Genomic DNA, 22,950 nt, shown 5'->3' on the forward strand with positions numbered 1-22,950 from the left:
CTCAAGAGCCCTTGTCTTTTATTTATTTGTGTTGTCATAGATTTCAAGTCGTATTGTCCAAGACTCTTTCTGATTGGATGAACTGTAAAATGTATGCATTAAATGTATTAAAGGAATAGTTCACCCCAAATTTAAATTATTTCTTCATTTATTCACTCTTATGTCATTGCAAACCTGTTTGGCTTTCCTTCTTCTGCAGAACACAAGAGAAGACATTTTGAAGAACGTTTATAAGCAAACAAGAGTGACCCCCATTGACTTCAATTATATGGACACAAACTACTGAGACATTTCACAAATTATCTTCTTTTGTGTTCGCAGATAAAAGTGTTATATACCAACATTGTGATGGTGAATAAATGATAGAAAATATAATTTGGTGAACGATACCTTTTTATACGCTACGTACCTTTCTTTGCAACCACCAACCACGTAATGTACTTTATTGCCTGGAGAAAAGATTGTTTACTCAGATCATTATTAATATCAAAAATCAACATTTTTATTTTGTATAAAATGTATTTAAGGATCATGTATTTCTACTTTTGTCACATACATTTTTTTGTTTTAAATGTCATTCGTTTAAATTTGTAGCTAAGTCCTATATAATATTTATTCCCGCCTGGTCGTTTTGCAGACAAACAAAACGTCTGGCCGAGAGGACGGAGAGCAAACCGACTAACTCAGGCACCACTGCTCAGGACTGCAAGGATTCAAAGGCCATCGTCTAGGAGCTGACCCCGCCCATACGCCCCTCTTCTCAAAAGCCCCCGCGGCCGCCACTGCATCCTTCTACACGTGTCAACATGCAATATGGTGGATGTGTCCAATGACAAAAAAAACTGAAGAAAATAATGCATTCTTTGAGTCTATGTGAAGACAACACTATCTTAACACAACATTTATTTACTATAGAGTTAATTAAAACGCAAGCAAACGTTAAAAAAATTATAAAATCGTAATGCATGGTAATGTTTAAAAATGAAGGGAAATGTAAGTGATTATGTCGAATTTCCCCATTTGATAGATGTTTGAATATTACGTTCACCTTTGTCTCGAAGTCATATGGATTAAAACAGGCGTATATCATGCTGTTAATGTAAACAAAACATTATTGGGGGAAACAAAGTTGTGTGTGTTATTTTGGGGTAGGAGGTTATATCATTTTCCTTTTTCTTCTCTATGAATAACAATGCTTGAGTATTTAAGGATTAACCAATGCCAGTGCTGTGAAGTCGTAGTTGTTGTCTTCATATATAGTCACCCAGCTTACCGTATATGCTGACATGAAGCATTCATCTAACTCTATGGATGTATACATAGATTATTATATGCAGAGGAAAAGAAAAACATAGTAAGAGTGTGAACCAATGGATAAAACTGACGCAAGAGGTAAAGCATTGGTGAAACACCTAATCGGAGGCGACCCACTTGCTTTTTATGACGTTCCTTGAGTGAAGAGTTATATTACAGATCTGAGAAGGTAATATACAGATTCAAAACCGTTTTCTTCTCTCTTCAGTTTTGTCCAGCACATCTACACCCATGTTGTGTGTTGTATTGACTTGACGCATTAACTGAGTGCTTTTAAAAGATGCAGTCTGGAGTTTTTCGAAAAGGGAGGCTGATATTAACCAACAGACTCTATTTTCAAAACGATTAAGTTGTAGAAATAAAGAACAGTTTTTTGAAACTGTCGAAGTAACTTGTTGGAAGAGCATTTTTCTCCCCGAAGATATACAGTGTAATAACAGACATGTGAGTTACTTAAAATGCAGTAAAATCACACCAGTTCATGTTGAAATTTTGGTGTCTTGTCTTTTTCGTGTGTTTGTTTGTATTCAGTGAGTCATATAGTCAAAATCATTTGCATTTTTTTATAGATTTTGTAGCAAAGTATTATTGCATAATAATGATAATGAAAAATGTACATACATTTAAAATGGGTCGTTGACAAATATACTGTTGCGTTCTATGGTGTGATAAAGCAGAAATTTCGACCACAAGTTAATTATCTATTATTTGTAAAATTAATATTTATAATACAAAACCGCGTACGTGAGATTTATCTTCATTGTTAGTTTTTCTACATTTTTGCTGTCACACCAAACGGCACATTTACGATTTATTTGTCAACTACCAAAATACTTTTGCAATTGGTATATTCCACTTTTGCTGTAATGAAAACAAAATCTTGTCCAAAATGGACAAAATCTATGAAAAATGAAGACATGTGATCCCAGCATGATTTGATGTTTAAAAAAAGCATCTTGTGTTATTCAATGGAAACACGGAAATCTGAGTTTTTGTACTTAATCTGTGAAACTGAACATATCATCTCAATGTGGAAGATTAATGAGGATCTACTGACAGAAATGCAATATAATATCCATTACTATGTCTTTAGAGGTGTATAAAAACCTTACGTAATGAAGTGTTATGTTTTCATTACCTTAGAAGGAGCTTTTTCTTTCTACATACACCGCGGGTCCCCTTACATGGAATTCGCGATGTTGTTTCTACAGTAGCCCTAAACAGACAAACTTCTCCTTTGGCAAAGAAGTGAAAACAAGACGACATCTTTGTCCTGTGAGAGCCACTGTAGTGTTTCGAAAGGGAGGGGCGATGGGTGCAGTGAGCCGTTGGTTGCAATTCGCAAACCTACCACTACATTTCCTACACTGGACCTTTAAATTCCATTTAACAGCTGATTATTGACACCCAGATGTACACTTATAGATCACACAATCTGTTTAATTCGATTAAAAACTTGTTAAAAGACAACTATAACACATCCACCTAAAAACATGTTGTTCGTAGCTCCACAACAGGTTTCGTATTTTGCTGCCAACAAATGGGTGTGAATTAAAAACCACAGGAAACTTGCTCAAGCATACGGCGTTGTGCTGTGTCATACATAAATGGTCTTAAAGGCTCAGTAACACATGAATGATCATGAATGAGTCATGTAGCTGTTGCTCCACAGGAGATTAAAAATAGATCAGTTCTATAAAAAAAAGACTGCATTGTCATTCATGGTTAGATTTTTCGCAACACCACAGTTAAGTGTATTTAACATTATACTCACCCCGAATGATTGAGGACATAAACGATCCTTCAAATCAGTACTTTTCTTTTTTGCCTAGTGGATCTTTGAAGGATAGTCCTGGGCTGTCTTGAGACTTAAGGGATGGGCCACCTAGAACGCCAAAGCAACCTCATAGAAATGACCTGCTAACAGCACCCAGTGCAGGTCATTTCACACAAGCAGGCGTCACTCATATTGTCTAAAGATATGTTTTTGTTTTTTTAGTTGGTTCCTATGCTGGAGAGACTGTGGGTGTGTCCTGTGGGTAATGATGGAAGCAATCACTCTACACACATCCTGTCTCATACATCAATGAGAGGTTCTTTGTAATCTTGAGCGCTTAGAGTTAAAAAAAACTTGAGAAGAATGAAACCACTTTTTTTATTGAATGGTATGGTTTTGATTGTTCAATGGTATTCTTAATTTATTTTATTTACATTTTCTGCATTAAATCTTACAGATTTTGGAAATCGTACATGTAACCTTGGCATTGCTGTTGTGCTTAACAGGAACGCCAAAAGTAATTTCACAATTTGAGCCTTATGCAGTATAATAGATAGAGCGCACTAGCTTCAAGACAAATGCTTACATTGCTTGTAGAAGTTTCTTTTGTTTTTGTTCCTTTTGTTGCGGCAGAGATGTTATGGGTCATTTTGGGCCTCAGACTTTCTCTGGAACACCCATCACTAAACCGATACGTAGCTATGCAACCTCGACAACAAACCATCTGGCGCAGCTGTAAATTGACATGAGAAAGTTCCAAATGTCGTGATCTTTATTCCATAACATTGTTGTTCATGTTGAGTAAAACGTGACTGCAGTAGATCTCGCAGATGTTTATGGTGCGATATTCAACCACCTTCAAAGTTTATGGGACGTTCTTTTTATCGTCTGAAGATATGACGGATATCGTCACTGTCCTTCTAAAACCTCGGATGTCCAAATTAGCTGTTTTTCAGGAAATGGAAAAATATGATTCAAAATTGACAAGTGTTTCTTATATTTTTTATTGGTATGATGAAGATGCAAAACCCAGTGACAAGGGTGTGTAATATTAATGAGTTATATATGGAGATACGAGTTTTTAGAAGGACAGCAGCGATATGTTATTGCCTTTTAAAAGGCTCTGTACGCAAAAGTCCAAAGAGCCATGCAGGATACTTTTTTACCACGAACAATGCATAAAAACAATTGTTATAGAATTGACCCAAAATCATTACTGCTCTTTCACAACACAAGGCTTTTAGCTGGCTCTTCTTGCTATGGGAAATCAAAGTTTATTGTTTTTCCCCCTGCAGAACTAAGTGTTATTGACCCTTTGAAGCTTTTAAATTAGTGTTTTTGTTCTGTTGACTGACAGTAAAATGACATTTTAACTCTCTTGTTTTCATGCTACTTCAAAGCTATGAATTTCTGGTGGTATGAGCCGTAATTAGTTTCTCAGCGGGTCGTTGCTTCAGTATACTGATTCTATATGACAGTCAGGCTGCAGGGGTTTGATGTGTCAATATCTCTCTCTCTTTCTGTATTAACACTAATCTCTCACCATGGCCCGTCACTCAGTCTAATTATCCAGACTGAAATGCCTCCACTGGCGAACATATTGGTGTCTACTTGTGGTTGTGTAACAATTGATGCCCATTGGCTGTCAAGGGAACTGAATGTCCTCGGTGACGGTTTCTATGGGTTGGTCAATTGATTTTTTTTAGTTAATTAGCTTGATTCATTCATTCAATTCTTTGCTGAATTTATGCAAATGATGTTCAGGCAGAGAACTAATACTTGTTCTATGTGTATAGGCTATATATAGTCTTAACACAATGAAATCTTAGTAGACTTGTGATATAGAGAAATTTGTCACTGAATTATCACTTCGAGTTTACTAACACCATGTTCATGACACTTGAACGGTGACACAAGTTTTGCAATTGAAAACCTCCTCTCTTCCCATGATGTGAAACGTATATCTCGGCTGACTACTACAGACATTTTGGTTACAATGGAAGATTTGAATCATAAATTCAACATTGTTTACCTCCCAGAATCCCAGCCAAATGCTGTAATAGTAGGACTTCTACCCACCAGTACTGTAAATGTAGTTCCCCTTTTTTATGAATCACTCATTCAACTAGAAGTTTTTAATAGATGAGCTTAAAAATCTAAAGGAATGTAAAAAAATCAGCTATGTGAAGTACAGAGTCTTTAAAACCTAGGTTTGTGTTCTGTATCTCAAGAATTCCTGGCATTTGCTTACATTATACTGCGATGCTGAGAGTTTTTTTAATTCTTCTGTGGCTACAAGCTCAGCTGGATTCAAGGCGAAGTGTTAATAAACAAACCACAATAATCTAAATCATTTTATTAATTTAAGTTAGGTAGAGACACTACACATTGGAGTCACATCTTGTGCTCCTCTATAGAGCAGTCTTTAGGAAAGTTACAAAAAGCGTATTTGTATCATACTGTTAAACAAATGGCAAAAGTGAAGAGGTAGAGATTTAGGGTCATCGCAGTCGGTGATGCATGTTGGAATGTAGTTTAAACTCTTGCGTTTCGTCATTTTCTCTTAACATTCATACAAAGTATCCAAATATATATCTGCGATGTCTTTTTCAATAACCAAAAAGGTTTGCATCCACAAAATGACAATTCAGACAATTTAACTGGACAATGTTGAGTGTGTTCATCAAAGTCATTGCCGGTGGATGCAAAAGGTAAAAATGGATCACATAAACAAAGCATATCATTCGGTAACACAAGATCTGGATGTTCCTTCAGAATCCCATACACAAACTAAACATGGCTTGAGTCTGTGATGTCAACAATTAAGGAGATAAAATGTGCGACAGATTCGCATCTTTAAGTCACATATCACGGAAACCTTCTCTGTAACATGACCTTTAACAGTTGGAATGAGAAAATACAATTCGTCAACATAAACAGTTGTGTTTAGGAGAATGGACGATAAGCAGTCATCACATGGTTCATCATTGGGCCATTATCTAGCACATGATCTTCTGTTGTCTTTAAACAAACTGGGGATCTAAATGGCATAGTACCACACTGAACTGTTTAGATAATGCTGGGAGTGTAGAAGAAAGTAAATACAGTGCATGTCTACACACAAAACAAAAAAGTGACAAGATTTTACTGTTCGTACAGTAACATACTGTATATTTTCACGAAGACACTAGATAATGCTGGTGACTACATTTCGTAAATAGTTAATTACTGAATATCTCATGTATGATTTCAAAACTATTGACACAGAATATAGATGAACGGTTTCTTTAAACAAACCTTCAAAAAAACAAAACGACAAATAAATCCTTAGTGTAGTACACAGCTTTCTTTGTTCCAGAGGAACAATATGGTAAACCTTTGCATCTGCCAAATGCAAGTGAACCAGTCTAAACTCAGTCTTTATCCATCTCTCGCTTCAATCTCAGTGGTCTTATCCGCTCGCGCCTCAAAAACACGCTCCTTCCGGAGCTTAAAAACAGCACGTTCTAGATGCCGTTCTTAGCCTCGTTGTTGTTCATCGCTTCCTTCCTTTGAGCCAAGAAGGGGTACATGCACTTATCCGCTCCCAGGAACCGGTACATGCACACGATTGCTTCGAACGGCAAAATGCTGCAGAAAAGAAAAACAAGCATCAGCATTCTTATCCAACAAGCATCGGCATTCAAGTTTGACGTTAAGTACTCAACGCCTACCTTTTCATAAAGTTGACGATGTAAATAATGCGAGGCGTGCAGATCATGGGCTGGTCTGTTAGGATGGCTCTCATGGCCTGTTTCACACAGAACTCTGGCTTCAGTGGAGGCAGAAATGGCTCGATCTCTTTCCTGAACCACCAAACATTGAAACAATGATTAAGAAAGTTGCATTAAAGGGCTAAGCTAGTCAGATAAAGTCTTTTTTTGTGGTAACAGATCCAGCATGCACCTGACAGAGGCAAGCTTCTATTCAGCTTAAGCCCTATTGTGTCCAAGAAAACCCAACCTGAGAGTGACATGAGAGGCCACAAGCAAAGCTACCCTCGCTGTTGTTAAGCAATGTCTACTTGAACCAGATACCCATTGTCTGTCTCGCTCCTTCAGCGGCTACTTGAAACCCAACCGTGACATTTGGAAGCTTTCATTCGTACCTTATTCTGCAACCTTTGAACATGCCCGCATCCACCAGGTAAGGACAAACCAGAGTCATCTTGATACCATCCTTTTCCGAAGCCTTGATCTCGTGACTCAGGGACTCGTGGAAGCCGATGGCACCGAACTTGCTAGCACAGTAATCCTGTAACCACAAAGTAAGTCTATAATGGTGTGCTTTGAATTGCAAAGACAGGTGAACATTATCGAGCTTCCTGAGGCTGTTTTCCCTTCTCTAATGGCATGGGAAGGAAAAAGCAGCTCTGTGATTTCATTAGCATTCTGGAGTACAGGTAGAGTGTTTTGATGTGGTTCGCTGTGGACATAATCTTCAGACTCAAGAGTGGGCAAACACAGATGCGTGTATGGCATAAAGGGATTTGATGTGCTCACAGAAGATTGAGGCACGACATTAATAGAAAAGCCATAAAAACTCTCATTCAGATGTTTTCAAGGCAACATAATAGGTTAGACACTATGACTGGGATTCTGGGACCCTTTGAAGCGAGACTAGATTTAAAGACGAGGGCTTGTAAAACAGAAGCGTACATACAGCTATCAAAACAAAACGGGAAACATTTTCCCATTAGCCTGCTGGGAAAAATGACACTGGTTTGGACAGCAGAGAAAGAAAGGGGTGTTAAACTCCATGAAGTTCCTCATATCCATAGACTGGCGTAACCTATCAAAAATGTTTTTTTTAGATTATTAAAGTATAAGTAAAACATTAAACTTTAAATTACTACACTGGGCCTTTTTTTAAGGCCAGAGTTCTCCAACCTTCTGGTAAACAAAGGCTACCTGAAGGGAATTATATTAAAAAGCAAAATAATTTAAAGATAAGTTTTACATTTTGAAATGTACTATTTATAGGTACATGTTTAGGTGAAATGTTTGTTTTGTTTCATTCTTTAAACTAATAACAACAGTTCTCCCCAGTCTCTAAAGATTATTTTTATTTGCATTGTTTTGCAGAAAATTAAGAAACTGGAGAAATGGGTCAAAACAACAGAAGATGCGCTATATTTTTTCAGACCTCAAATACAGCAAAAAAAACAAGTTCATATTAACTTTTAAGCAATACAACAGTAATATTTAAACTAAGAAAAGGCTTTTTCTAAAGGTATTTATGTGATAACCAAGATTTCTATCACAGTTTTCATGTGTCTTGTCATGCTGTCAGTCTTTCACATTGCTGTTGGATGACTTTGTGTCACTCCTGGTTTGATTTAGTTGAAATTCAACAAACACTGGACTGGAATGGCCACAATACATCTAGAAATACTGAATAAATGAAAATTTGGAGTGGTCTCTTATTTTAAATTATTATATTCTTACATTATATACTAATTTAGTATATAAAAATAAGTACTATTTAAAAAAAAATTGAAACAATTAATGCTTTTTTTAACAATCGCCATGCGTCAAACGAAAATTGAAATATGTACTGAAATCTGTATTTTTATGTTCTGGATCAGATATGAGAATTATATTTCCCATGATGCTCTGGCGATCAGCTGGTAGAGCCAATGAGCATCTCTTTAAGTTGTAGCATGCTCTTTAGATAGCGCCAAGTGTGCTGCGTGCTAAATTTCCATGACATGTCGAGCCAACACGATGAGCAAAAAAAATACTGCAGTTTAATTGCAAAAGACGTATGTGATGGACACAGTACTAACCTCCACACCAGCTGTGCTGAACAGACCCAGCGAACTGGCAACCGTCACAATGTGGCCATGGTTCATCTCTAGCATCTTGGGAAGAAACGCCTTGGTGGTCTGGAAGAAGATGAGTGTGAGAGAGATCGAGAGAGAGGAACAAAGACAGTTATTTTACTTATGCTGTTCATCTCTGCCAAAGCCCTTTGATCCTGCAGCCCTCCACCCCTGACTAATAATTTACCAAGACTAAACACACTGTCCATCGTCCTGCTGGGTTTAGGAACACAGTTCCATTACAGTCTTAAAGGCCATTAACAAGGAGCTCGGTTTTCACGTGCACTTAAAGAGATTAATTTATGTACACTTCAATTTGTTTTGCTAGTGCTAGTTTTGAGAAAGTTTTCAATTTCTGACACGGAAGTTTAACTTGGATGGGAAACAAAGTTATTTTTAAGTGGAAGCTACGCAGCGGTTTCGCTAATGCCTGCCGGGCGGTTTGAAATTGGCCTGCAAGTGCTTGTAAAATGGTGAGCGGGACGCTTTTAGACACACACATGAGAGTTCAAAAACAAGTGGTTTGTCTGTGGTTTCCTCTTTTCCCACAACGACTCGGTCCCAGGAGCGGCATCTCAGTGTCCGCAGCACAAAGCCAGAACGGCGTACCAATTCACCGCTGTCACCACAATACCGCTCGACACCAAAACAACACTCAAAGCTTCTGTAACACCACAGAAGGGGTCAACAAAGAAGGGAAAACAAACACCACCTTTTCAACCACGATCAAGCATTAGCATCCCTGAAACTACTTTATGATGGTGGATCAAGATTGTGGGTCGTATTTTTCCACCAGCAAAATATGTCAACCAACATTGTCTCACTTGAACAGGCAGGCCAAAGAAAAGGTGATGAAACATGGGAACACACTATGAAGAGTACAAAACTATCCAAGCCAAAAACAACAAAACCCCTTCCAGATACCTTCAATGACATCACTTTTCATAATGGACCTGGGCCACGTTTGAGAACGGTACCAGCTTGCACGGTTTCGTGCAACGGGCGTTTCTTTGCACCTCTGCCAGCAGTCTCATCCTGACACTTTGTTGGAATACCTACGTGCCCTTGTGTTGGCGTGATGCGCAAATCTCTCAAATTCATTCCCTCTGACTTCACTTTAACAAGTCTGCTGTCCACATTCTTCAGTTGCTGGTGCTTTTTAATCCCTGATGTTAAGACTAAACTGTGTATTTTTCCAGTGCATCAAGTATAAAATTGCTCTTAATATTTGCCTCATTGTGTTTGGGGGTTCTTTGAGGGGAAGAGACTTGGACCCGTTTGGGGCTGTACTCGTGCCTTGCATGCCAAACTGGTGGTTAGTATTCGTGCAAATGAAGCATTAGGGTCGTGAACATATGCCAACATCTTCCAAACAGTGCGATCTACAGTAATGAAATGTCATTAGGAGAGTTTAAACGAAGCATTGCTGCCAATGAGACGGATTAGACCATTGCGTCCTTCTTGGCCTGAATAATGCAATAAAGTACAAAAAAAGATACAAAGTCGTGAATTTTTGCTTTGTTCAGTGATCATTGAAGGAGGAGACTTGAAAAGATACTTTAAAACCTACAGCATATGAAACAATTCAACCTGTCCAATGTGATCCAAGCTTTGAAAAAACTGAGTCCAAGGACATGCGTCAGTGCCATTCAATCTACTAGCAGACACTTTTTTTATTTCAATTTAATGTATATTGACTGCAACAACTCGCCAAGTTCGGTCCTGATAAAAGCTTGTGTAACAATAAAAGGAGCTCAGCAACTAGTTCATCGTTGGACCCTATCTGTACCCAACGTTACCAGTCAATGACCATCAAGCCTGATCATTACACTGGCACCGCCACACAACTTGTTCAAATGAGAACAATTGTAATGTTCTTTGTATAAAACCCAAACTTTGTGACAGTGGGGGCCGTCTCTGATGCGGGCTCGACCTTACTGACCTCTCGGACAGGAAACGTGTGAAACGGAACAGAAGTTCATGTCTTAATTCATAGCTTCCGTAATTGCTTCTCAGCGCCCGGGTTCACGCTAAATTAACTTCCAACAGCCAAGAGCTTCCTTGGCCCTTGCAGTGGTTCTGTGCCTGTTGTGCTCTCTAATTGATACAAGCTCAAGTGCGATGCTCCTTACAAAGCTCTTCACAGCTGCGGTGTCAGCCCGCATTAGTGCTAATGTTTGGCCAGTAAGAATATGTGTAAATATTGTAGCACAGAAAAGCCCAGATGGCCGGTAATTGGAAAAAAGTGGAAAGAGAAATGTAGCAGATTGATGTACAGCTCACAGACTCTGAATTCCAGAGAAGAGGGGGGTAATTGATATACTTTCATATGCCAAAGTCTAATTAAAATGGGAAAAGGGCTTACACTAACGGTAAATATCATAAACATAACCCTTCATATTGAACTGGGATTCTGATTTGCTTTAATAGCCCAGTTTAAATTAAGTCATCAATGGATCTCGTTGACCTGGAACCGTGCAAATATATCAGCTCAAAGTCAAATAACGGCTACAGGTGCATCAGCATCTAAAACTACTCAAGTATGACCCTTCTGCCTGGCTGCTCCCTTTCTCCTGGTCCAGCAGGAATGCAGGCTGGAGAACTTGGCTCCTGTCACTTGGCATCTTGTCAAGCTGATCCCCAGACAAGAAAGCAATTGTCACATAAGTGGGTCAGGCAGCAGCGCCCCATTACCAGCGAGCTTGTGTACAAGACTCTCTTTCCCTTGATGCTTTTATCTGGGGACAGAGCCGAGACCTTCTCTGCAGCCACGCTCATCGAACCACTATGAGGCTTTCACAGATACCATTGCGCCCAGCTGTGAAACGCACTGCTCACATTATGCCCATTATGAGGCTGAATCTCAAGAAACCGGTCAAGAAAAGCTTCCAATATTTTACACTTCAAACATTTTAACGGCTATAAATATGATTCAATTTTTTATGTTTGGGATGGTTTTGTTTTGTTGCATTGTGACCCTGTCTATGAAATCCAGGATATAGTCATTAAAGGGATATTTCACCTGAAATTAAAAACTGTCGTCATTTACTCATCCTCATTTTCAGGTTAACTTTCCTTTAATTTCACTATAACGTCAATCTTTGACATGGCCTTAATCAGTCAATATTAAAGATATCAAATTTGTATTTTTCTTTGCAGGATTATTTCATATAGAAAATTACAAAAAATACTTTTTAATATATTTAAGTAAATCACTTCTTAATTCTCATTACATCAGAAGCAAAAATAAACCCTGGCCATTAAATTACAATTACCATATGTAAAATTACTATTTTCATTAAAATTACTTTTTCTTTTTATCCCTTATGATTTCGACACACAATAACAACCAGCCATTACTTGACAAGCGTCCTGAGATTAACCCTATGGGGTCAACATCACACAGACACTCACAAACATCTAGACAATAAATCTGTACATTTGCATAATTTAAGATCTCAAATCAGTCTGAATTGACTCAGTGGAGAAGTCCTTGGTCCTGAGACTCAAACGCAGCTGTAAGCAAACAGCCATGCGAGGAGCGAGAGAGAGCGAGAGTCAACCCAAGCACAGACAGTCTGGAAGAGCAGAACTCTGGGATAATGGCCTCACTTCCTGTTGGCTCCTCCGGCTTTGTTACACTCCCACCATGCAATCCAACAAAATAAATATGATGTCCATCTGGAATTTGCCCTTTCCTGCCTTTAGAGTTTTGAAACGCAGCAGACGGTTAAACGAAAGCCTGGGACCGGCTGCCAGGTCACGTTTATAACTGCAACATATCCTCCAAAAACTCCACATTTTTAACTATAAACATTTTTACGTTTTACATTTTAAACTATTATACTTTGTAAATTATCAATTTATGAAAATCTGTATTAAAGACACCAACACTGAATGAATAAACATAGAACAGGAATCCTGCAGTGTTACACAGCACATGGAGGCACGACCAATTAAGATGACATGTAAGCGGAAAGGAAAAAAGGCAGTGTTGGTGGATTTCTATTCAGCTGGCTTGTGGCTTTAATGACCACATCCTCCACTCCGCTATTCTAGCCTGTCCTTAATGATTAAGCTCGGCTTTCATCTTAAACCCCCACAAAAAGCGAGTGTTTTTCTAAGCTTCATGCAGCACAACCGTAACCTTAATGAGAATCCCAACTTCACCACCAATAAGTGCATCTGCTACACTGAATAAAGTCCAAGATAAAAATAAAAAAAACAGATAGCGAAGAACATTGCGTTACACATTTTGTGTCCAGACATTTTCATGCTTCATTAGAAAGACATCCAGCACTTAAAGCATGTCCTTTTGCCAATGGAAAAATATGAGGAAGTGTGGGTTCTGTGGTGTCCTCAAGGTGATATCCTAACACCCCGAGGCTATCAAAAAAACATCTCGGCTAAAAGAGCCATCAATACTCGCCCAATTAACCGTGAATGAGATCACCGCTTTATTTCCCAGGCTGTCTGCCATGAAGTCAACTCTTACTTTTCCAACAAACATTAACTGTTCGGTCTTGCCCCCCTAGACACTTGCAACAATCCCATCCACAATGTGACTTCAGCACCGCATGACTAAAAACAAACCGCCCCGCTGCAGCTCAGCCCACAAGGTGGTCTTGATAAGACAATGCAAACTACAGACATTCAGGGCTTTTACGCATTTTCTGGCACTGGGGTTAATTTGTGAGGCCAAGTGAGAATGGACTTGTCCAAATGGTACTTCCCCAGGCAGGATGTGCCCTTCAATGGGCTTTAAATTAACAAACCAAGCCAGAGCAGATTGTTCCTGGTGATCTTACTCAAACCCCCCGCTGGACTTGTCTCCCTCAGAGCTTGTTAATATTCCGGGATCAGGGAGCTTTGGAGAGCACTATGTTGAAACAGCAGGAGCGGTGTTGATAAAAGCTTCTCAAGTGCCATTTTAAGATCAGTTTTACTGTTATACATTTCAAAGACTGAAATTGGGGGGACTGATCCTAGATCGGTTCCTGAACACCGGCTAGATTGTTAAAATCTCACAGCCTGTAGATATCTACATCCAGACGAAGCAGTAAATATTAATTTTGGCAGCCACGAAGAAATGAATGAAAACAGATAACAGACCAAAGGAGAGAGAGACGGGGGCTGCGGATTTTACAATGAGAAGTATGCAATGCTTGTTCAACTTGTGGGATGGCCCATTTTGGGCGACAGACATGAGACATTTGTTTGCACTCAACGACATGACTGATGGACCATCAAAGTACAACAGACTTAAGATGCACACTTGCTTTTTTTCATATGGAAATAGACTTAAAGGTTTATAACTCGGTTTGTTTCCTATTAAAGTGATAGTTCATCCATAAAAGAAAATTCTGTCATTGTTTACTCATGCTCTTGTCATTTCAAATCTTTATGAGTTTCTTTCTTCAGAAAACACAAAAGACATTTTGAAGAATGTTGCTAACCAGCACCTTGACTTGAACTGGTTTTGCACAATAGAAGTGAATGGTTGCCGACGCTGTTCAGTTACCAACTTTCTTCAAAATATCTTTTGTGTTTTGCAGAAGACAGAAAGTCATACAGATTTAAAATAACAGGAGGGTGAGCAAATTATGACAGAATTCTCATTTTTAGGTGAACTGTCCCTTTAAACGAAAAACTTCACTCTGGCAGGTTTGCAAGATAATGAACATGCATGTAGGAAAACGGGTCAAATGCGAACACTTGAGTGAATAGATCCCACATCAAATCTAAGTGTTGCTTTGACTCACGCTGACTTCAGTCACTGTTAACCCTATTGGTGTCTGCAGTGTGTAAAGTTAAATAAAACTCACCCAGAAGTGAGCGTGGCAGTTCACCACCATGGTCCGTTCGATCAGCTCATCGGGACACTCGAGCAGATGGTGGCCGGACACCACACCGGCGTTGTTGATCAACAAGTCCACTTCACCAACCTCCCTGCGTACTCGCTCTGCTGTGGCGTAAACGCTCTCTCTCTTCCCCACATCAACCACATATGTGTACACCTGTGGCTGGAAAGGAGGGACCTCTTCCACACCTCCTACAGCTCCTTTGGAGTAACAGATGAGAAAACCAATTGAGGGTCACATTTGCAATTAGTTAAGTGTGTTTTTTGGGGGGGGGGAGAAAGACAAAATATTGTTGGGATCCCGTCTTAATAAAGAATGTAAACAGTTATTGATTATAATTACGAACACATTGACTTAACATTAGTTAAGGCTTTACATGTTACACACAAATTTGGCAACCATAAATGACACCATCGCATAAAACAGTACAATTTTTTTTTCTAAATCCCCAACAGAAGTTTCAATTGTATAAATACTAAAACTCACCTTCTTTTGTCATCGGGTTGTCCTGCTCGGTGTAAATCTGCCGAACCACCTCCGCCGTCTCTTCATTGCTCTGGCTATTGATGTCCCACAGCACCAATGTAGCCCGACGCCGGGCAAACTCCTTCGCGTAAAGCCGACCGAGCTCACCGCCCGCCCCGGTGATTAGACACACCTGTCCGGCAACGCTCTTCTCCTTCGGCCGTATGAACCACTTCAGTCCTGCCATCACGATGGCCCAGAGGACTTTCAGTATGACCACGAAAAACTCCGCGACAATGTTAATCATCATAACGTCGTTGCTGTACGCCGAAAAAGTCTGTAAATGACTTTTAATAGATATGTATATATATTTCGATAGATTTCAATAAAGAGCGTACAGCGTCCCGTTATATTAAACAACCTGAGTTTTGTGTTTCGTTGCTAACATTAACATTTAATTTATTCTTTCACTATCCGCCTATATAAGAAGTTTATGGGGTGAGCATGTAATTAACCCCAAATGTCATAAAATTTCAGATACACATATATACAACACTCTACACGAGTTATCAAAATAACGCATTAAACGAGAATAATGCGAGCATCACAAATAAAAGCGCACCTTGCGGAGCGAACAGGTGTGGGTCTCTTTGCGCTTCAGTAAACGCCCCCAATTTAAACCCGCTACAAGTAGGTTTGTCTTAAAAAAATAAAGAATTGTTGCGATACATACAGACGAATCTTTCCGCAAGCTAATGCCCAAAAAGCGGTCGTATCCCGGCACGGATGCGCGCAATAGCTGCCGGAGTGAGTGAGAGTGATAGACGGACTCCTGACGGATCTCATAAGAGCACCGCTGCGGCTGCCTCTCTATTTAAACCAGCCCCTCTCCACAGGACCCCACAGAGAGATTGGCTCAAATGCCTGATTGAAATTTACATCTGCTTACATAAGCTGTGGACGTTTTTGTATAACAGAATGAATGTATTAATCACACCTTACCAATAAGTAGTTGGTTTAAGGCGTGTGAGCTGTTGAAAATGCATAGATTTTTATGCTCTTTTTCCATCTGGGGGTGGACTGACATTTTTATTTGTTAAACTGCTAGGACAGTTATAATGTTACTTTTATGTCATGCCTTCTCCATTGTTTTCATTGCATGCTGCTCTCCAGATGCAAAGGTGTTTGTATGATACATAGGCTGTAAGTGGTGTAAATTGTATTTGGGTGTAAGGTTTGCTTCTCCTGTGATGCTTGTTAGACATTGTAAAATTTGAGTTAACCATATAAGTGAGTTTTAAGGAAGTATTTACGCAGTAAGTCCACGGTGCCAAACATTGTACGTTTGTTTTGTTTTGGAGTAAGCAAGATTATGAAAGTAGCTGAATACACCATGTTTTCTAAAGGCTATTAAGTAGAACTGTGAGCTTTCATGTAAATGTATTAGTGATTTCTATAATGATTTTACCTTATTGCTTCTAAAACACACATACTAAAATGGCATTACATGTTTTTGCATTTTTGCTTAATTTTGAACATATGTGTTTTTATCATTGATTATGGGAGGATTGTTATTTGTTAAAATAGATGTGTTATCCATCACTATTCTATTTTCGGATTCCAAGAAATACAATAATACAATGAAGATATCTGTAACGAAGCAACTCAACAAGTAGCTCAGAAGAAATGTGCCATTACAGATAAACTTAAAGACATCTTAAATATTTCATTATAGCGTTTGTGTTCATTACAAATGAATGGGACTCTTATTCATTCTTCATGCATATCGCAGCTTTGGTCTGCCATCAGCCCATAATAGCATTTGTTCATTCGCATGCTGCATGTCATGAATGACTTGATGAATAAACCTCAGGCAAAGTTATTCACAGAAAAGAACTTCAAAATGTCTGTACAACGTCGCCACCTTGCGGGGTTATCATCTCATTACACAATGTATTTTGACTCGAGAAGTGCGCTGCGCTACGTATTATATGAGCCTACTTGTTTAATAGAGTTTTTAACAATTTATACAAATAATTAATCATTTATAGAATAACATTGAACGTATTTATAACAACAAATGACATGTCTCAGTTTGTAATAATCCATGGAAACTTCCCAAATCGTGTTACAGGTCACTAAAACTGTTCACGTGTTGTTTGTAACAGCAACTATGGCAACGTCCATGCAATGGACGGACAGCTTCCATTTCTTTTGCTACTTATTTGTGTTTTATTTACCGGTCGCATACATTAAAATAATGACAATGGCCGTTATTACTAATGTCGCGCTTCTCAAATGGACATAAATAAATGAGCGTAGCATATATAGTTTGGTCTTTCTCGAGGTTGAGAGATGAAACCTTTTGCCAGCGCCGTTAGACCTGAGCTGACGTCACTGCCAGTCGAAGTTCCTTTATTAAAAGAAAACTTTAAAGGTGCGCGAGCCAGTCGACCTTCTAAGGACTCCTCCTCGACATCCGGTAACATGGATGGTAATGCAATGTTTTTTTCATCAGGACTGAAATGCTCAAACAGCCCGAGATGTGAGGGATGTCTTTTGTTTAAAGCTCGACACTAAATTTCTCAATAAAGACCCACACTCAGAACGTTTGCATGTAGGCCTAGGCTATGAGAGCTGATTACCTGTATTTCATATTTTATTAAACTTTCCATTTTTTGTTTAATATTGCATTTTTAGATTCCGGTAATGTAAAGGCACACAATGTCAGCTCTATGGGGTGAGTAACGTAGACATGTGCTTTCAGGCCTTCAATATAAAGGATATTACTTTTGGATTGCATTTAATAAATTATGATTGTCTCGTGTTTCGGTCATTTCAACCACACAGGCCTTTCCTGCCTTTCCTTCCTTTTTTAGCCAAAGACAGTTCAGCAATGACCAACTGTACCTCATACAACAATGTGTTTGACAATGATACTTCTGCTCGGCGTTTTCTATTCGATAAAAGATGGAGAAATGGAGTCTACATCACAAGTGATATTGGAGGTATTGAGCCTTCTTTCCATTTAATAGATATGACTTTAAATCTGCATGATATTGGATGCTTTGCACCCTCTTTCCATTTATAAGATATTAACTGTTCTTGAAATTGTATATAATGTCATATTATATTTCTATTGGGAATTATAGCACAAGAGAGATTTATCTTCATTGTTAGTTTTTTCAATTTTTTATCAAAGTGGTTATGTGACCATGTCTCTTTTAACTTGTGATGTCTGCTGCTTACAACTTCTCAGCTTCATCTAACACGATCGTCTCAAGTTTGTCTAAACGTCTCCTATTTTTTCCACCAGATAATGTTCTTATCAAACAAAACTCCACAATGCCTTTACCGTATCCAGAGTTCCATGTTTATCGGTCTCACAATTTAACCAGATTTGCCCACCGCAAAGGATTTTCCTTGGGCAACCCAAAACCTCTTATTTTTGGGTGAGTTTATCAAAATTCTAAATGACTGTAATACTGCAGTTTTCAATATAGTCAGCGATTAATATTTTCTGCATAAACTCCAGGGCTGATTACATCACCTCATTTCCATCAGTCCTGTTACCAGCTACCACCACGTCTGTCAGTGAGAGGCTCTGTCTATCTCAAAAAAATAAAAATAGGTAAGAACAGCATTTTTATTCACTAAAACGGGCGAACAAAAATGTTCTTATATGTGTATTTACTTACAGTATATGCATATTTTTTGTTTCATACTGATGAAAGACTCTTTTATGTTTATTTTAGGTCAAGGATGAAACACAAGGCGCGTAATCTCTTCAGTGTTGATGCTAAATACCAACGTAAGCATTTTATCATTTTGAGTTCACACAGATTAACTGATTTATTGTCATCTAACATGTTCAACCTTCTAAATGGGCTGTTGTTAAAAGCTTATTTATGTTAAGTGTCCTTAGCTTGGTAGATTTAGCACATAGTATGTGTTACTTCTAAGTGTTTGCTTAGTGTTTAACAGGTGAGACATCTCACCTCAAGTCATTGATAAATTACACATGTACTTGTGGATTTAATGTAACACCCACAAACATTACTTATTAGCGACAAAATCCAACCCCAAAATACACATAAGGAAAAAACACACACCTCACCAGACTCCTGTTAAAGACAGCACCTTTTTTTTAATAAGGTGAGCAGACTGCTAGTTGTAAACCTGGGTGAGCAAACTGTGCTCTTGTCTTACCAGCCTGTGGGCCATTCATTGTTTTTCAGTTCGGTCCTACCCCGATCCACTCCTGGGTGCCACATCCTCTTTTGTTCAGAGGCTGACGGAGATCTCCTCTCTGGAGGCGGAAACCATCCGGCAGGAGAAAATTAAGAAACTCAAAAAGATAAATAGGCAGGACTCTTAATTCGAGTTTGTAAGCCAAAGAGGAAGCACGCAGCTGAGAATTAAGAACCGTGCCAAGGTTGTGTAAATTAAATTGGGGCTAAACAGCCGATGAGTAACTACACCAGGAATGGAATGTAGCTACATGCATTATTAATTTATACGTTACATTTCTGGTGTAACTAGCTGGAACTGTTTTTTTTTAACCAAATTTACCTGAAAATGCATTTTCACCATGAATAACTGCCGCGAATTATAGTGATAATGCATTTATGTTTTATGGTAATAGAAAAACAAAAGTATTGAAAATAGGTTGTATTGTAAACATAGTGCAACAAGACATATATAAAACACACATCTTTGTATCATTCAGTATTTTTTCCAAAACAATAAAAAGAATCACATTTACATTTAGTCATTTAGCAGAAGCTTTTATCAAAAGTGATTTACAAAGAATGAGATTTTCAATCATCTGCTCTCTGCTGGTGGATACAGATCTACCCTGTGCATTTTACACTTAATTACAATAATGCTCTACTAGTATTAAATACGTATTTTTTCTAAGAAATAAATTCTATTGACAGAGATTTTTCCATATTTTGTTATACCATTAGGATCTAAATAAAAAATGTACACATTTATATATATATATTTTTAAAAAAATAGTTTTTCGCTTCAAATCTTTTTCTCTCTTCAAAATACATTTTTTTTCTCATAAACACATTATACTTCCAATGATTATTGCACTAAAATGAAATAATACATTTGGGTTAAATTGTATTATAAATTGCTAAATTGTATTGAAATACAAATTAATACACATGAAAGCAAATATTAGTTGCATAGAGGTAGGGTGATAAGTTTACAAACAGTACCTTCTGAAGATGTATGGGTGCAATTCAGTTACAAATGCCAGACTGCAGATAATATTGAATACATACATTCCCTGTCAACCGTTCTCTAACAGCAAATGCAGCAAGTCTGCATCCTTTTCACTGACAAAATAATTTATGAAAGCAACCATCAGCAGATCAACAGCAATATAAACAATTGAAAACAATAATAATATATCCACTTAAATTTCTAAAAAAACACCAGCGTATCCCTTTTACTGTCTGAACATTCAAGAGCTGCTCAGGTTCTCCTAATGTCTTTTTTATCATTGACTTTCCTGGCTTTCAACTTTAGTCAATCAAATTGACCTGGAAAAAAGTAAACAAAGAGTCCTTTAATAAAAGACTGCCACAGACCAGCCAACAAGAGGTTTATCATTTCAGCCCAGTTCATTATAATGCACCCCAAACCAAACCACCCGGCCTGACTCATATAGTCTGTTTCTGAGACCTCTTTAATTTAAGCCTCTAGTCTTAGAGAATCACTGTTTTTCTAATTTATAACGTTTCAAAAATATTTATCTGCACCTCATATACAAAATTCACAATTTCCAAACCATTAGCCCTCATGGCATGAACTTACTATTTACTAGAAAGAATGTCATGTTTATGTTAATGATATACTTCGGTAAGTTGTTTACGGAGAGGTGACAGTGTGCAATCTTCAATCTGAGAACGGTGCCCAAACCAACATACAGCCAAAACCACAAATCAAAAGGCCCAGATTTTGGCAAGAGTTTTAAGAGAACTCAATAGAACAGTTAGACTGAATAACAGAGGTCCAGTTCAAAGAGTGACTTTGAGATCATGTGACATCAAAATGCGCCGTGTCAGACAAAAACCTCTTAGTTTCTTTTTTATCTGATTAGTGAGTAAAACAAAATGTCAGGGTAATGCTCAACACTGGGGTGTTTTATGGGGTTGGGTAAAATATGAACATTTTATAAATTAATATAATCCAGAGGTACATTGTACATTTATTTATTTCTGTTAATGTGTTACACTTCATGACCGCATTACATCAGCATTCCTTTCACGAAAATTGTATGAAACCAGTGTAGTTGTCTGTGCCCTTCCTTAAAGCCAAATAAGGAAAAAAGATACAAAGCCACTAAAAGCTTTAGATGATCTTATTGATGAATAACTGTTGTGGCTTGGAGATATTTGAGCTAATATCAATCATAACTTTTTATCTTGATCTCCTTGGCAAAAATGTGTCAGTCCAATTAATCTTTATGGGCAAAGATTTATGAGACAAGGGTTTGGTTTATCTTTCAAATCTCTCTTAAAGTGAAGAGAACTAAATCTTTTGTGGTAGACAAAAATAAAACGATTGTTGTTCTGTCTGTAACTTATGCCACTGTTCCTCATGTGCCGACACTCTCAATATGCACATTCTGGTTAAGATAACCAAGACAAATATCTGGTTGACACACACTCTTTGATCTCTCCATTGACAAGAGAGCAAACAGTGAGAACACACCTGTTGGACAAACGGAAAAGGGTGCCTGTGTGGATTATCAAGAGATGAGTCCCCCAATTGACAATTCGGAAAAATATGGTGCTAAAACAAGTACAGAGAAAATACAGTGCAGTAATACAGAAATCTTACAAAGGCTCATTCAGTCATCACTTATAAAAACATGTACAGTTTTTTAAACAAAACTAATACATTCATCAGACTTTGTTGCTTTGTTGTCCCATAAATGTGAAAAGGAATATTCCTAAATGATGCTCTTTTGTACTATATTGATGCACATTAAACTCCCCCAATGCAACATGAATTGTTTGAATTGTGTACTTGCAATGGTTGGTAACCACATTGGCAGTCTGTATCCATGCCAGTCTTCTCATGGTCCTGTGGTATGCATAACATTGACATGACCCCACATAACTATCCTTCAGTTATACACAGAAGAGAGTAAACACTCTTACCAACACACACAATTGGAAACATACACAATAATTAAATGTTTGATTACAAATGTACGTTTATGCAGTACACAGATATGTACAGGATTAAAAACAGACCAACAGCTTTAAGGGATAGTTCACCCAAAATAAAAATTCTGTCATCATTTACTCACTTGAATCTGTTTTTTGTTCTGACGAACACAGAGAAAGATATTTGGAAGGATGCTTGTAACCAAACAGTTCTCTGTCACCATTGCCTACCATGTAGGAAACATTTGAATGGTAGTCAAGGGTGCCCCAGAACGGTTTGCTTATACATTCTTTAAAATATCTTCTTTTGTGTAAGGCATTTATAAAGCCATTTTCCTACTGTGGTAGACGATGGGGTCCAAACCCCATGCTTGTTACAAGCATTCTTCTAAATATCTTTCTTTTAAAGACTTCTTGTCCTACCACAACTGCATGTTATGTTTGCATTACAAACAAAAGACGAAATCTGATTGTAGA

General features: G+C 38.0%; 2 protein-coding genes across 5 annotated transcripts in view; one reads left to right on the forward strand and one right to left on the reverse strand.

Moving 5' to 3' along the window:
* stau2 (staufen double-stranded RNA binding protein 2) overlaps positions 1-2,432 on the forward strand; it is a 78,253-nt gene extending 75,821 nt beyond the window's left edge. For 3 of the 4 annotated variants that reach the window (XM_079447265.1, XM_079447262.1, XM_079447263.1), the window contains exon 15: positions 638-2,428. In XM_079447265.1, the coding sequence (XP_079303391.1) occupies positions 638-731 (94 nt within the window). In that variant the 3' untranslated portion in view covers positions 732-2,428. Of the gene's footprint in view, positions 1-637 lie in introns of all 4 variants that reach the window. The other variant, XM_079447264.1, reaches the window with a different exon arrangement.
* A 3,001-nt stretch (positions 2,433-5,433) lies between these two features.
* Positions 5,434-16,198, reverse strand: rdh10a (retinol dehydrogenase 10a). Its single transcript, XM_079447694.1, has 6 exons — positions 15,302-16,198; positions 14,780-15,015; positions 8,919-9,017; positions 7,239-7,384; positions 6,805-6,936; positions 5,434-6,721 (listed from the first exon to the last, which is right to left on the reverse strand). Exons 1-6 carry the CDS (start codon positions 15,588-15,590, stop codon positions 6,598-6,600), a joined length of 1,026 nt encoding a protein of 341 aa, XP_079303820.1. The 5' UTR covers positions 15,591-16,198; the 3' UTR covers positions 5,434-6,597.
* Between the last annotated feature and the right edge of the window lie 6,752 nt (positions 16,199-22,950).

The sequence above is a fragment of the Barbatula barbatula genome, assembly GCF_947034865.1.
Source record: "Barbatula barbatula genome assembly, chromosome: 23".
NCBI classification, from domain to species: domain Eukaryota; kingdom Metazoa; phylum Chordata; class Actinopteri; order Cypriniformes; family Nemacheilidae; genus Barbatula; species Barbatula barbatula.

Bases quoted from the DNA above. Each gene is read 5' to 3' on its own strand.
- rdh10a (XM_079447694.1), bottom strand. From the start codon at position 15,590: ATGATGATTAACATTGTCGCGGAGTTTTTCGTGGTCATACTGAAAGTC. The intron at 15,016-15,301 runs GTGAGTTTTAGT...GTTACTCCAAAG, and splicing joins CAACCCGATGACAAAAGAAG to GAGCTGTAGGAGGTGTGGAA. The intron at 9,018-14,779 runs GTGAGTTTTATT...ATCTTCTTCCAG, and splicing joins ACTGCCACGCTCACTTCTGG to ACCACCAAGGCGTTTCTTCC.